General features: G+C 45.1%; 1 protein-coding gene across 3 annotated transcripts; it reads left to right on the forward strand.

Annotated features, from left to right (window-relative positions):
• Positions 1 to 5,899: 5,899 nt before the first annotated feature.
• RPS14 (ribosomal protein S14) lies at positions 5,900 to 14,651 on the forward strand. 3 transcript variants are annotated; one of them, XM_007071497.4, is made up of 5 exons: positions 5,900 to 6,055; positions 8,516 to 8,666; positions 10,126 to 10,287; positions 11,284 to 11,360; positions 12,499 to 14,651. In XM_007071497.4, the coding sequence occupies exons 2-5, from the start codon at positions 8,518 to 8,520 to the stop codon at positions 12,564 to 12,566; spliced, it is 456 nt and encodes a 151-aa protein (XP_007071559.1). In that variant the 5' UTR covers positions 5,900 to 6,055; positions 8,516 to 8,517; the 3' UTR covers positions 12,567 to 14,651. The 3 variants fall into 3 exon arrangements, with proteins under 3 accessions (XP_007071559.1, XP_037762128.1, XP_043377214.1); XM_037906200.2 differs by having other exon boundaries at positions 6,008 to 6,104; XM_043521279.1 differs by lacking the exon at positions 5,900 to 6,055 and adding an exon at positions 6,056 to 6,191.
• The last annotated feature ends 466 nt before the right edge of the window (positions 14,652 to 15,117 follow it).

Genomic DNA, 15,117 nt, shown 5'->3' on the forward strand with positions numbered 1-15,117 from the left:
CTCTCATTTCCCACTGAAGTCTGAGCAGATGAGGGCACTCAGCACCATTACATGCAAGAGGCACTCAGAAACTAGGCAGGATCAGGGCAAGGGAGGATATCGCATCTGTGAATAAATCAAATTCAATCTACCTTTCCAAAGACCATCTGTGATGTTTTCTCTCATACTGTAATCAGTGGGAATGGGGAAATAGTCACTTTCTAGGTTGTCTTAATGAAAAACCTTCCAAATGTCAGAGGTTTTTTTGTTTTGTTTTTTTGTTTGGTTGGTTTTCTGCAGTGGAGGGGGTTCAAATCTCCTGATGATAATCATTCTAAAAAGAATCTATCCCAGTCCCTGTGCTACCATTCACAGCTACAAAGTCTATGCCTTTTACATTAGTCATCTGACTGCCTCACAGAGAATTATGTATATTAAAAGCTTCCATGTTAGCTCATTATGAGAAAATGTTTTAAAGAGTAATGTATATTAAAATCTCTACGTATAACCCCTTGTGGGAAAAATTCCCAGAGACCTCCTTATATTCCCACATAGATAATTTTTTCACAAGAATGATATAAAAATGTTATTTAGCTATATCACAGGGGGTTAACCAGATATTAACTGCATTACAGACCTATTTAGTTTTAATAGACATCTCTCTAACATAAGGTAATGCATGCAGTTGGGACACATTAGCAGATAAGATTTGTCTAGGGTTCTTTTGGGATCAGATAACTGCCAAATGAAGCCAACTGATTCTAAGGCCTAAAACGTGGACAAGAGTTTTATAGTAGATTTTGCTAGTGTTTTCGGGTTCTTTTAAATGATTTAGGCTTAGAGCAGCCACTGACGCATGCCCAGAATACAGGCCCTCGGTTGGTCCTGTCCCCGCTGGTGTGACCTCACATGCACCGTGCATCCAAGGTCATGCTGCATGAAAGATGCCATTTTGCAGAACATGCTGCCCTGCCCCTGCCGGCATGGCCTTGCCTGCACCATGTGCTTGAGGTCACACTGGTGGGCTGCTCACGAAAATGGCATCCTCTGTGTGCGATACTGGACAAAACCACGTCCGGTTTTATATCAGCACCAGATAGGGGACAAACCAGGTGAAAACAGGACTGTCCAGCTTAAACCTGGGCGAATGGCCTGCCTAGTTAGGCTTTGTATTTAGGCATTAAGGGTCTGATTCAAAGTCCAATGCTAGTCTTTCCACTGACTCCAGTGCACCCTGGTTCAAGTCCTAGGCCCAGCTCTAGCACCATCAACAGCTAGAAGTTTCTTTGACAGCTCAGCAAATGGGGGATGGCTCTGTAGAGTCCAATCCTGTTTTACGGGCATGTTCATGCAAGCTCGGCGTTTTGCCATCAATTTCAATTAGATCAAGATCGGATCTTGAGGGAGATTCAGCGTTAGTTTTGAATGGTGTAAGGGGAGGACGCAGACATCTTTGAGTGCCTGGTGGTGCGGAGTTAAAATCCTTCCCTGAAGAAAGGCATGGACTCTTCCCCTCCTTTGTGATAGTACATCAGCTGTCAGGAGTGCAGGCAAGCGTCCTAGGTCAGGAGGGCTGATTGGAGACGCCGAGCTGTCCGGGATTCAGGCCTTATCTACATGCAGAAGTTATACCAATTTAATTTAAACTGATTTATAAATCAATCTAGGCTTGGGCTGCACTTAAAAAAGCTTTACTGGCATAACTCTGTCTGTAAGGGGTGTGATTTTTCCCCAGACATAGTTTTGCCGGTAAAAGCACTCGTGTGGACATTGTTATACTGGGCCAAGACACTTTACAGAGGTAGAGCTTATTTTGCTTCACAGCAGCTTTATGAATTATAAATTATAAAAAAATTAAACGTGTAAAAACAACCTTTCATGCATCTTGCATCCATCACAAGGCCATGAAAAGGGGCATAAACGTAGTTACTTGTCCTTTGCAGATCACCCGTAAATCAATAACAAGACCAACCCTGATTGGCTCTTGATCCAGGCTGAATCCTTGTGTCTTGTGAAATGGTCCCAGACTACAGGTGCTCTCTCAGAGAATGAAGATGGTTCGAACCTGCCAGTTTGCTGTGAGACTCCCCCCCGCAACCCCCGGCCCCAATCTTTGCCCCTTGAAAATGTTCGTCTCAGAATCTGAGTCCAATGCAAGATGACAGTGATGATGTTAAAGCAAACATGCCTCATCAGAGAAACAGCGGCTGGAAGGGTGCCCACCAGCAGTAGCCAAGCAATGATTTCTTATCCAACAGGACTTCCCACTCTCATTTCTAAATCTATCCAGGGCTGTCGAGGTGTGACAATCTGAATGAAGTATATATCATAAAATTAAGTGAGATTTAAAATGTCTCATTGAAATACACAGCAAAATCCTCTTTAACAGGAGAAAGAGCCTGTTTAAAAAAAAAATTCCCTTAAAATGAATGCAAAATTAATGCATCTCTTTCCAGTTGAGTGCAAAGTGGCAGGTCAGCTGGTTTATGTTGTAAACACTTCCCACCAGTACTCCTGAAAGATAAATTAGCTGTAAAATAGTCCCTGAATTAGATTAAATCAAGGAGTGTATTAAACTTATTTCAGATCTGTCCTTCGACACTTCTGCTTCTTGGCCTGATTCTTGCTTCCTGCACTTGGCACAAGAATGTAGGGGGGGAGGTGGTTTTAAGACACTTTCCTGCTCTATATTCTGCGGATGGCCAGGACTCTGCCTCAGGCTGCTCCAATTTACACTTGGGCAGCTCATGACCCCTTAGGGCCCACAAGGCAACAAATAACTGGGTCCAGCTACAGCTTTCCCAGGGCTGATGCTTTCAAGGCAAATTAATCAAGGCCCATCTGACCAAGACACAATTACCACCAGTGAGGAGAGAGCATCATCTCCCAGCTAGCAGAAGATGGCTGGAAGCAGGTTTTTTCCTGTTTTTCCCCTTTGCGGGTGATGCTGTGTAAGAGCCCCTTGTTATCAAGCAATCCATGAGGGTTTTTAGTGTATGGACTAGGGTGACGATTTAGGGACAGACACCTTCCGACTGAGGAGATAGCATGGAGGACACAAGCTCTTCAAAGGGTTGAGAGGCCACTGCCTCCAACTGCTTAAAATCTAACTGAAAAATTTAGGTAAAGAATTGGGGGAAGCGGGAAGTGCCGTCTCCGGTTTTCTTTCTTTCTTATCTCGGACAGGCTCGGTTACTGTAGTTACAGACTCCTGTGGGTAGGTGTACTCTATCACAGGGCGATCTTGGACCTTTGAGGGCTCAAGCCCCATCTCTGACCTTCTACTACACGGGACTCAGAGAACTGGGCGCAGGCGACTGACAGACTGGACGTAAGCAACAACCTGGAGTAAGAACGTGCTGGAGGCTCTCCTGTAACTATGGCCTGGGAAGGACCAGTGGTGACTCCCCATGCTGAGGGGAATCGGGGCTGTTTGGGATCCTTCCTGTAGGGAATTCTGAGGGGAAGGCTTTGGGAATTGATTGGCTTGGTAGGAGGAAGCCAAGCCTGAGGTGGAAGCTCAGGATGGGAGGATTGGACTATAATTCCATTATTACCAAACGAAATCCCAGAAGGGGAGATTGTGTGTTGAACTGAAAAGTGGGAGGGTAATTGTACAGAAGAGAGGAATTGAGGCAAGACAAGCACTGGATGCCACAGGTATAAGATGCACACTCATGCTGCCCGATACAATTGCCTTAAAGTTTGTCATGACTGGTGTGACGGATGGGGGATGGGGGTTCTCTGTAATAAGTTATGAATACTGTATGTGACCTGGTTATTGGGATGTTTACTGTATGCGTATTTTGATTTGGTTTAACAAGGAAGGTTGTAAGAAAAACAAACAAGAAGTGAAACAATTGCTTGAGATAAGCCCCCCCCCCCCGGTAACACTCCAGGGTTGTTAAGAGACAATGCTCGAGACATTAGTTGTGAAGATTCTACCTCTTGGCTCCAGCCAAGTTATGAAGCTTGTTTTGCCACGCAGGGGCAAGGCTGGGAACCAGCGGCTCAAAAGGATCCCTGGTTGGTTAAAAAGCGACTCACTCTCTAAGGGGGCAGCTGCCGAGACGGCTGTGAGGTGCTGTTCAGACTGAGACCAGCATCTGCTGGAGTGTCTGAAAAAAATAGACCCACTTGATGCATCATCACAGGGTGGGAGGGCTTTAGGTCAGACAGATGCGTGTGCAGACTGTTTTTAAAATCCTTTCCTCTACTGGGTCTACTGGTAAATTAAACAATTTATGTGCTGTCTGGTCACCGTATCCACCACTGGTTACAGACTCCCAAAGGGAAGACCCGTAGGTGTGGAACTCGGTTGTAAGTCTGGTTACATGGTACTGTAGCCCCAGCCCTGGTCTAAGAGCGGGAGAATTCCACTCTGGATTAGTAATGGTATGAGGGGTACTCTCAAAGACCTGAGGGGGTGCCCTGAGAGATCCCAAAAGGGGACAGAAGTGCAGCTAGCCCTGTAATTGCAACAACCAGTATCTTGTATTTTTTTCTGCACTCCCATTAGAACCTTTGTTTTCTCTACCAGTCTTTGCTCTAAGTCTTCGTGCTCCTTTCAGTCCTCAACCCATGCCCTGAAAGTTTTCCAAACTCTTCTGTATCACTGTTGGACACTTTACAGTTTTGGACTCATACTGTAAGTTATGTTTTTAAATATATATTATTAGTTCTTGTGCAATGGGATTGATAGTTCCTGCTCCTCTTGATGCATACTTAGCCACTCTCTCAGGTCCTCAGCCCCCATGGAAAAAAGTCATATGGAATTTAATAGTGATGAAAACAGTAGGGTTTTATAGAATTGTAATAGGATTCAGTACAAGCTAATCTAAAAATTAATAACAGGGACTAGAAAATTAGTTTCTTTCTGTAGATTTTTGAGCCCTTCTATAGCAGGGATGTAATCCTCTATTCGATTCTAAAAATAGGATGGTTCCAAAAATCTATAGGAAAGTTTGCATTTTCTATTATATTCCATAATATGAACTGGCCCATGGAGGATCTCTCTGAATATTAAATTGTGTGAGATCTCAGGGATGTTCCTAAGGAGTGTATAAACTCAGAGAGCAATTTCACATCCCGGGCTGGGGGGGACAGGATATGCCTCTTAGCTACATGAAGGAAACCCTGAGCTTGCTCAGCCCTCAGTGTGTATGACGTATCCCCTTCTAGTGGCTGGCCTATCGAAAAAGATATGAGCCTATTCCTGCTACCAGCTAATGGACTTACCCCTTTTACTCAAGTGATAAAGATCCGATGCTTTCAGCACTCGTGGTCCTGGGCTCTCCCCACTGATGGCCTATGGTGAGTGGATGGGTGGTGTCACATTAGCTCCATATGTGAGCAGAGGGCAACCACCCATCCCTTATTTTAAAGGGACCATCCCATCCCTTATTTATTTATTTAGATGTGTCCCTTAGAGGGTGACCACCCAGCCCTTATTTTAAAACGGCTAAGTACCATTTTATACATTACACTGACTCTTACGCTAATTGCATTTTCCTCTTGAGGGCGGCAGAAACGTACAGGAGCGAAAAAATACAGGCTGCCCTCCAGGAAATGGCATTCCCCTAAACCCCCCCTTGCAGGAAAGCGCTGTCCCTGGTTTTGCACAGCTGGCCCCTGCGCCTCGCACGTGGGGGAACCCCTCGCCTCGCTCACCGCAAACCGCGCAGACGCACTCGAGCCCAGCACCAGCCCGGCACGAGAACTCCGCCATCGCTGTGAGGGGCAACAGAGGCCCTTCCAGTAGGGCGCCGCCATCTTTGTGCGGGGTAACGTTCGGGTCCCCTGGGCGCCGCCATGTTGGGGGTGGTACCGCTCGCGTCCTCAGACGTACCCAAGCGTGTTATTAATTATTAAGTCGTTCAACACAGTAAAACGCGCCTGATTACAACGCTCAGCGCGCGGGTACGGATTTTATAGAGAATGACGCCGATTGACGTGGATGTGGGGGCTTGACCCCACTCCGTCGAGGTAGCACTTCCGGGTGATGCTGACGCTGACCTCTGCCCCCGTGACCCCTCCCTCTTCCTTTCCGGTGTTGGGTGCCCGAGAAGACGCACAAGTAAGTTCCCGGGCCCGGGCTTGCCGTCATCCGCTTCCATCCTCCCTGGGTGCGTCCCGCTGCGGCCTTTGCCGCCCGCAGCCAGCCTGCCCGGGCCCTTCCTCGCCGATATCGAGCCGGCGCGGCCGCCCGGCGGGTGGGGAGGAGGCCGGCGGAGTGGGGCGCTAGGCCGCGGGGAAGCCGGCCGCTAGAGTGGCCGAGCTGCCCGGTGGGTGGAGGGGAGGCCGGGGGAGCAGGGGGAGCGAGGCGCTAGGCCGCGGGGAGCTGGAGTGGCCGAGCCGCCCGGCGGTTTGAGATGACAAGGGCCGGTGGGAGGCTTCGTTTATTTTTCGCTCCGATTATGCAACGGGTGGGTCCGGGCCAGGGTCCCGAACCACTCTCAGCCCGGGGCAGCTTCCCCCGGCTTGGGAGCTAGCGGGGCTGTTGTGGGGAGGCCTGTCCTAGGGGGAAGAAGCTCGTGGGAACCCCTCTTCGATGCGGATGCGGGGAGGGAAGGTAACAGCCCCATGTGTGGCTTGGGGCTTGTGTCCTGGGATAGGGGGAGTGGGCTCCTTTCCGAGGCTCCGAACAGGAGGGGATGCTGAGGTTAACAGCGTGTGCATGGCAGGGCACAGTGCTGCACACAAGTGGCTTCCAAGCATCCCAGTCACTCAGGTGTCTTTTCACAACCAGAAATCCCTCTGGAGGGAGGGGAGAGGGCCACAGTTGTGTTTAATGTTTATTAGGGGGGATGCAAGATGTGTCAGTCACTTCATTAGACACTTGACTGGGCAAAGAGCTCTGCTAAACCGTAGTTGCGTGAGTGGGGAAGATAGATCAGACCTACTGTTTTTAGGCACAGATATTTGTGCCTGATAGATCGCTAAGGCCAAATTAATGCCTGCTATAATTTCATATATTAATAGGTTTACACCATGAATAAACTTGGTCTTTTTAATCTAATCTCTTCTGTTATATGTTAGGGGCAGACAATAGTTATCACTACGTTCAGTTAAGCTTGAAGAAACCCCAGTTTACCAGTTTTAGACCTAGGAGAGGTACTACACAAAGGATAAGTGGTTTAGTCTTAAGTTAACACATCAGGATTTTTTTAGGCTGCCTTCAAGGTTATGCTTAATGATCTACTGAGGAACATCACGCTAACTGAAGGTGGATGCAGTTTAGTGCTGTACTGCGCACATCCCAAAGCGGTCTGTTGATTGGTCACACAATGCTGATGTTCTCTTCATTTCCAGCTGCTGAAAGTATTAAATATTATTTTTCCATGCTGTGACTGTAGATATTATTTGATTGTAAATGGGAGAGGAGGTGGGTCATAAAGTTGCAAAGGGGAATGGTGGTGACCATGAGACAATTTATCTGAAATGTGCTCCACACACTATGAAAAATTCAGGGTATCCTGTCACCACATCACTCTTGTATGTTTCCATAGCCAGAATGTTGGCAGAAAAGAGAGACTTAGGTTGCCTAGGTTAGTTGCAAGTTTTCTGTTAGCACAGAGGATGTCCTGCATCCATCTACACTTGTTTTGGGTTTAAAGGAGGTATCGGAGATGTTATTGGTAAACACAAGACAGGGAGTCAGGATTCCTGAATTCTATTCCTGGCTGTGCTTCCAACTCCTAACTGTAGGCAAGTCAGAAGTCTCTCTGTGCCTTAATTTCTAAAAGGAGAAGACTACCATACAGATTTGGGACCCCCTGAAAGTGGTTCTATTTATTTGTATTATCGTAGGGCGTAAAGGCTTCCACCCAGATTGGAGCCCCATTGTGCGCTTCATGTGTACATAGGGAGAGGCAGTGCCTGCTCCATGCAGTTTACAGTCTAGGGCAAGAGGCAATCGTAGGCAGGTAACAAAGGCAGAGAGTTGAAGGGCCATACCTCAAATCAGACAGCAGATCAGTGGCAGTATTGGGAATGGAACCCAGTGCTTCTGATGGAGGGCTGATTATGCACATGATGATTTTAACTGCACGGTTGCCATCCAGGCTCTCTTTCATGGTAAGCCTTGTGTGGAAATGCAGCAGTGGGCGATATTTATGGAGCTGCTGTTAAAATTTCAGAGAGATTAAGAGTGGCAATGGCATATAATAAAGCCACTCTGATCTCCAGATTATTTAATATACTAAAATGTGGAAAGTGAGCCTAATGCTCTTCCAAAGGGTTAAGTGAGCTGGTTTTATGGATGAATGGGTTGCCTGGTCCTCTTCAGTCTCTGGAATGTCCTGTATTCCAAACAAATAGATTATTGGTGCATGTCTCATCTGTATTGATCAGTACCCAGTTCATCTGCAAAATGCCTGTTGTGTTGATTTAAATACCCTTCAAAAGTAACTTCCCATTCATAGGAGTATAAAGGACCAGAGGCATGTATGGCTCCCGTGTAATTCCAGGAAAAGAACCATCTTTATTGCTCCTCTTCATGACCGCACGTAACTCACGCTCTCATTTCCCCTCGCAGAAATGGCACCGCGTAAGGGTAAGGAGAAGAAGGAAGAGCAGGTCATCAGCTTGGGACCGCAGGTTGCCGAAGGGGAAAATGTGTTTGGCGTCTGCCATATCTTCGCTTCCTTCAATGACACTTTCGTCCATGTAACTGATCTCTCCGGCAAGTGAGTACTGAACGCTGGTGACATCAGAACCATACAAGGCTCTGTAGAACTTGCTTTCCCTTGGTACCGCCCGTACAAGTTCTTAACATGGAAATTGTGCATATGCAACAGTTATTTTGGTTCAATAACTCAAGCTGTTTTCACTCACCTTTATCCTTAAGGCTAAAGTATGTGCCCAGTATATGTGGATAAGTGCATCATATCATACACTTACCTGTTGAACTTACCTAGTTGCAATCTAACTGACTCTTCTAGGTCTTGGCTACAGGAGAGGGTTGCACTGATTTAATTGAAATTGCTTAAAAAAATTTTGTAGTTAAACTAGAAGAAAAACCTGTATAGAAACCCTTATTTTGGTTTGAGTGGCTTATTTCAGTGTAGCTTAAGTAGGTAAGGAATCAGCTTAAGCTAAATTGATGCAAGTTGCCCTTGAACTGAACTATGCAGGGCTTTGCACCCTTATCTTCTGAGCAGAAGGCAGTCGAGTATTAAAATGAGTCAACAGGGGTATATACCCGACACTTCTAATGCTGCTGCTTATAAAACACATGGAGGTACCATCACATAAAATGTCCAGACATACATCTGTGTTGAAATAAGTGTTTACAGAAAGGAGAATTAGTACTGCCACTGTACGAAAGAGATGACTGTAAACTGCTTGACAGTATCTACCATATCAGGAGCAGGCGTTTCCATTTGCCTTCTTGGCTATTTAGTAAAGATCTTTCTAAAATATATAATCTAATTCAACCACAAGATATTGGGCTTGATGCTCAAAATTTTATGGCCTGTGTTATTCAGGAGGTCAGACTAGATGATCGTGTGATCCCTTGTAGTTTTAACATTTATAAACTTATTTTGGTGCTCAGGTGACACAATACAGACAACTTGTAACAGGGTTTTTAATTGAAACTTGTTGGGCCATCTTTCACCATCTTCTGTTTTTGCTTAGTGACTGAGACCTAACAATTAAGGCATATCTAGATGAGAAAGTTGCATTAATCTGACTTAAAGAGTGATTTTAAACTGATCTATTTAGATCTGTGTAAAGGCTGTATGGTTAGTTAAACCTGTTCGAAAGGCTGTATGGAGATGCTTATTTTGGTTTAGCGTAAGTCAGTTAGAAACATGATAAACCGGAATAAAGTACTGTTTAAACACAATAAGTGTCCACACAGGGCTTTGCCCCAGTTTAACAAACTCTGTTAGTAATTTATACATTAAATTAGTGTAACGCCTATATGGAAAAAGGGCCTTGCTCCCTTCAGAAATGACCTTAGAAAAAGTAAGACAGATTCATATTAATGGTTGTCACATGGCAACTTATGAACTGGTAAATATATAAAATGAAATCATTTTGTGTTTTGAATCTTCTGCTTCTGTAAGGCTTGCAGGTTGTGATCAGGCTCTTTCCTGAGTATTGCTTTTTGCCACGTACAAAGAGATACTGTCTTTTCAGGGAAACTATCTGCCGAGTGACTGGTGGTATGAAGGTGAAGGCCGACAGAGACGAGTCTTCGCCCTATGCTGCTATGTTGGCAGCTCAGGATGTTGCCCAGCGGTGCAAGGAGCTGGGCATCACTGCCCTTCACATCAAGCTGCGAGCTACAGGTGGAAATAGGTGCGTGTGACAGGCTCTGCTTTGACATACACAGATGTTGTGCGATGGCGAGGTAGCGCTTGGGTCCTGTTGGTGACTGAATGCTAGGTTATGCTCATCAGGTGGCCCAGAGTGAAATAAGGTGTTGCAGTTTTCACACAGTCCTGCAATCTCACTTCAGTTGTTGCTATCACAATTTTAATATGGGCAGCTGTTCTGAGGGCAGCAGTGAGAGAATTTGTATCTCAGACACACTCTAGCATTATTTTATTCCATGCATCTTTGCAAACTCGATGCGTTTTTTGTGTGCAGGTGGGGCTTGTTCTGTTAGCAGAAACAGCTCCATGTATAGAGATGTACATTTTCAGTTGGTGAAACATGTGAAAGCCCTGGCCCACTGACCCATGGAGATAATATTCACAGGACTAACATTAGTTCAGTTCAGCTCTGACCTGAAGGAGCCAGGCTTATAATGGGCTGTGTTTTAATTGATATGTTAAGAACTAGTTTGATGGGGAAGGTATTGGTCATTCTACATAGTAATGACATCTTGTGAATCCATTTGTCATTAGATGAAAACCTGGTGTAGGTGGGTTACAGGAATCTGTTTTTTTCCTAAAATATGTCTCCACCGCTTTTTCAGCAGGCTTATAGGACTCTTGTTTCATGTTGTTCTTGGAAGGGGGAATCCCCTATTGTAGCTGTGTAATGGCAGGAAAGATCATGTTTGATATTCAACTTTATTAACATCTCTTCTGCCCCCTTGTCAGGGGTGCAATTACCATGTATATTCAGAATTGCATTGAAGTATATTCTGCTGACTTACTGTTCCTGCCATATGCATGGGTTAGACAAAAAGGGAGGCATCTAATAAGAGTTCCAGCATTTTCAAATTCTGGATAAAGGGTAAAATGACTTAAGCTGCATGTTGTTTCCTTGGGAACGGTGTGCATTCAGCTTCAGCTGTTTGGTGAACGCTTCTCTGACCTGATCTGTTGCCTGTTTTATTATTTCTAGGACCAAGACTCCTGGACCTGGTGCCCAGTCAGCCCTCAGAGCTCTAGCTCGTTCTGGAATGAAGATTGGGCGCATTGGTAAGTGTGGTGTGCAAATGGGGTATTTTAGATAAATAATGGGAAATTAGTATGTGTTCCCTGTTTCGAAATCCTGTCACCAAAAGAACTCTGTGCAGATGCATCTGTTGTTGTTTAATACCCTGAATTACATGATGGCCAGGTCTGAGATTTATTCCCTGTTGGTCCTACAGAACCCAAGCTTGACCATCTGACATATTGGATTCCACCTGGTTACTTGTGCTTTTTGCCTGAGGGTGCTGAGTTTCCTTTAATTTGATGTGTATGTGCCTAGAGGAACTGGAGCGCTTTCAAATTAAATAAGAACCCACCAGCAAGTGGCATGTGTTTTCAGTATGGGCTAAGGATTGGTACCTAACTGCAAGTTGTATGTGCTAAACTGCAGTTGTATAGCAAGATAGTGATGGGCCTCTGGTTTAGAGTCACTGAGTCTTTTGCAGTAGCTGGAAGATCACTGACCATGATTTACTGGAGTGAAAGTCCCAAAAGCTGCTGCCAAAAATGCCTTTTCAGTGTTCAAAGAAACCTATGGGAGGACTATGGTGTACATCGATCTCCTATAGGAACTTGTCTTGCCTGTTGCTGCTGTGGAAGTCATGTGACCTGCAGTCTGTTGTTTTCTGTGATGCGCCATTTCACCTTCTTTCCCCACCCATTTCAGTGTGGATTTCCCATATTCTAAATGTTACAAATGTGGAAACTTGCCACACACTAGTCAATGCGCAAGTGAAATATAGTACCTCCTGCACATCATTTCCCAGGCCGCCTCCTGAGAGAAAGTGTGTGTGTTGGGGGGAATTCCTACTCCTTGCAAGAAAGGCTTGGCTTTTGTGTGAGGAAAGGTGGCCATTGGGAAGCAAATGTTGATTTGGCATTATAATGCCCCTTGCACACTCAAAGCGGAGTAAAAATTATTTTGCCTTTTGTACTAAATCCTCTTATCGTTAATGCTAGATCCTACTAAAGGCTGGTTATTGTGTGAGGATACATTATTACCACTTGAAGCCAATGCAGTTCTTCACTGCTGAGGCCTTGGGTGGTGTCTGGCAGGGACTTGGATGGTTTATTTTCTGTACCTGGAAAGCTGTTTGAAGCAATCTGCAGTCATGAATTGTAATGTGTAACTTTCTTTCCACAGAGGATGTCACCCCCATCCCCTCTGACAGCACTCGCAGAAAGGGTGGTCGCCGGGGTCGTCGTCTGTAAACCGTGGCTGGCTTTTGTTTCATCATTAAATCTCTCAAAAAAATTTCTGTTCTCATTTGTGTTCTCTTAACACGATCTATGATCAGAAGGCTAGCCTTCGGTGTCGTGTGTCCTTTGGTTGTCATTTGAAAGCCCTGTGGTTGTAATGTCTTGTTTTCATGGAAACGTTCAGAAGTCTGAATTACATACACAAATAGCTTGATCTCGGAAGATAGGTTTCCTGTTTATGTTGTAGGGCTCCTGTTCACACAGCTACACCAGGGGTGCCATATTTGTGTATAAACTGGTAGAGCAGTTTAAAAGCACTCTAAAATTACAGCCCCACCAGACGTTCTAAGCCATGTTATACTTCCAGTTACATTTCTATGAAAAATACTCTCTTCCTAGTAATTTTGTGCTCCCTGCTGTCATATTTACCCTTCACTAATTCCTGTCATGATCATATGGAAGGTATGCGCTCATCTGTGCTAAATGTATATTCCAGGTGTCAGCCCAGGGAGGTTTAAAAGCAGAGAGTGGAACTGCCTACATTCTGTGACTCGGAAGCCCCTCTCCATGTTGAAAGGTGTTACCCGTCTTTGGGTGGCTCTATTTCAAGCTTGAAGATAATCTTCCTAATATCGTCAGACAAAGCCCCACTCCTTTGTTCTGCCAGTGTCAGGGTGACGTCCAAAATGGCTTCTGATACTCTGCTACCTTCGTTACTATATATGTTTTTCAAACAAGTTGTCCTCTCAGCAAAGCCCCATGTCCTATAATGCAGGAAGCCCAGTATCATGCAGTGCTTTGTTCTTGCCCCTCTCCCAGTAGAATAGCCTTTATTTTGAAATGGCACTTTTTTTATGCTGTCCCAAGCGTGCTGCAGATTGTTGTTAAGATTCGTAATGACTGTAGGTGTTGCAGGGAGCGAGTGGATTTGACAAGTCGATGTGGCATTCGGCCCTTTTTTGGTCCCTAAGCGGCAGTTACAGCCTTCAATGCTGTGGAAAAGATGTCTCATTTTTCCCCGCTCAAGCAGAAGTGGATTCAAACGGAAAGGAACAGGGTTTGAATTCTTCCTTCCACGCCTTAGCAAACCTTAACAGTAACTACATACCCTACTGGACAAATACCTCCTGGTTTTTGCCACGAAGCAATAGCAGGCAAGTATGTTAACTTGAAGCTTCTGCTAAAATACAGCAGTGAAATAGTTAATGTCACCATTTCAAGTATTATTAGACTTGAGAATCAATGTCTCCATTGAAATAAAAGGGGCAGTTTGTAAGTCTGAGCTGTTTAATTGAAAGTTTAGATTCTGAAGCACTATTATGCAGCAAACTCAGAGTAACTTAAGTGGTTCAGACTCATGATATACACAAGGCCCTACATATTGGAGACATGGGCTCAGAAATTGAGTGCTGTGGTCTCCTGTGAGACCTTGGCCGAGACTTCAGCCTGCCTTTGAACCTTTAGGTTTGAGAATGAACATAAAAAGATGGAGCTACTTTCACGTATGCCCTTGCCAGCTTTGGCTCTTAAAACACTAGTCTCCCATAAGAGGATTTGTCCTTGGCCTCTCTCCCTTCCTCAGATACTGGAGAGGACCCTCAGATTGAATCCCTTTTCCAGGTAATTGGCTAGACGTGGTTCTGAGTCTGAACCAGCACGGAGCACCGCCATGCAGCCCCTTGTGGCTCTGTGTTGCCTTCCAACTCGGTGCGTCTCTCCTTACACTGCAGGGGCTGCGATTTAAATGGTGGAGAAGAGATGCTTATAACTGAAGCCACTGCTGGGGTTTATTTTTGTTAATAGCCTTTGTTCAAAACCAACTGTAGCTCTGCAGCTTGCAGACCCTTTGTCCTGACTTCTTGGAGACACGCCTGCTTTGGGAATGATCTGCTGACAGTGCCACTTTATCTCGTCCAGCGTCTTTCTTGTGGACTGTTACTTTAATAGCTGATATTCTTGGAATTCCCCTTTGTGTGAAACATCCCTTGCCTGGATGGGTGCTAGCGTCTCCCCTGACATAGCCAAACTGTCATTTGTAGCTTTATACATATCATTGTTACATGGAAAGGCTTTTAGAAATAAAGGTTTTGTCCTGTTTCTTTTAGAGAGTTTTATTTGTAGGAACAATGACTAGCAGCATTTGAAGTTGATAAAGTCTCCTCTGAATTCCACTGCTGGGAACCAGCCAAGGAATGAAGGGGAACATTAATGCTATCCAGCCAGTGAGAAATTACCCACGGCCTGATGTCGGAAGTTACCAGGCAGAAGGGTGTTCAGAAAGAACAGAAAAGTAGATGTGCTCAGAGGAGGTTCAGGGAGCTGGGTGCCTTATATTAGTGAAAGAGAAGAAAGTATAAACCAGTTAATATTTCTAAACCGCCTAAGCTTGGTGCCCTTACTGATGTGAGGTTTCAGAGTAACAGCCGTGTTAGTCTGTATTCACAAAAAGAAAAGGAGTACTTGTGGCACCTTAAAGACTAACCAATTTATTTGAGCATAAGCTTTCGTGAGCTACAGCTCACAAAGCTTATGCTCAGATAAATTGGTTAGTCTCTAAGGTGCC

Source organism: Chelonia mydas, chromosome 8 (genome assembly GCF_015237465.2).
Source record: "Chelonia mydas isolate rCheMyd1 chromosome 8, rCheMyd1.pri.v2, whole genome shotgun sequence".
In the NCBI taxonomy this organism is placed as follows: domain Eukaryota; kingdom Metazoa; phylum Chordata; order Testudines; family Cheloniidae; genus Chelonia; species Chelonia mydas.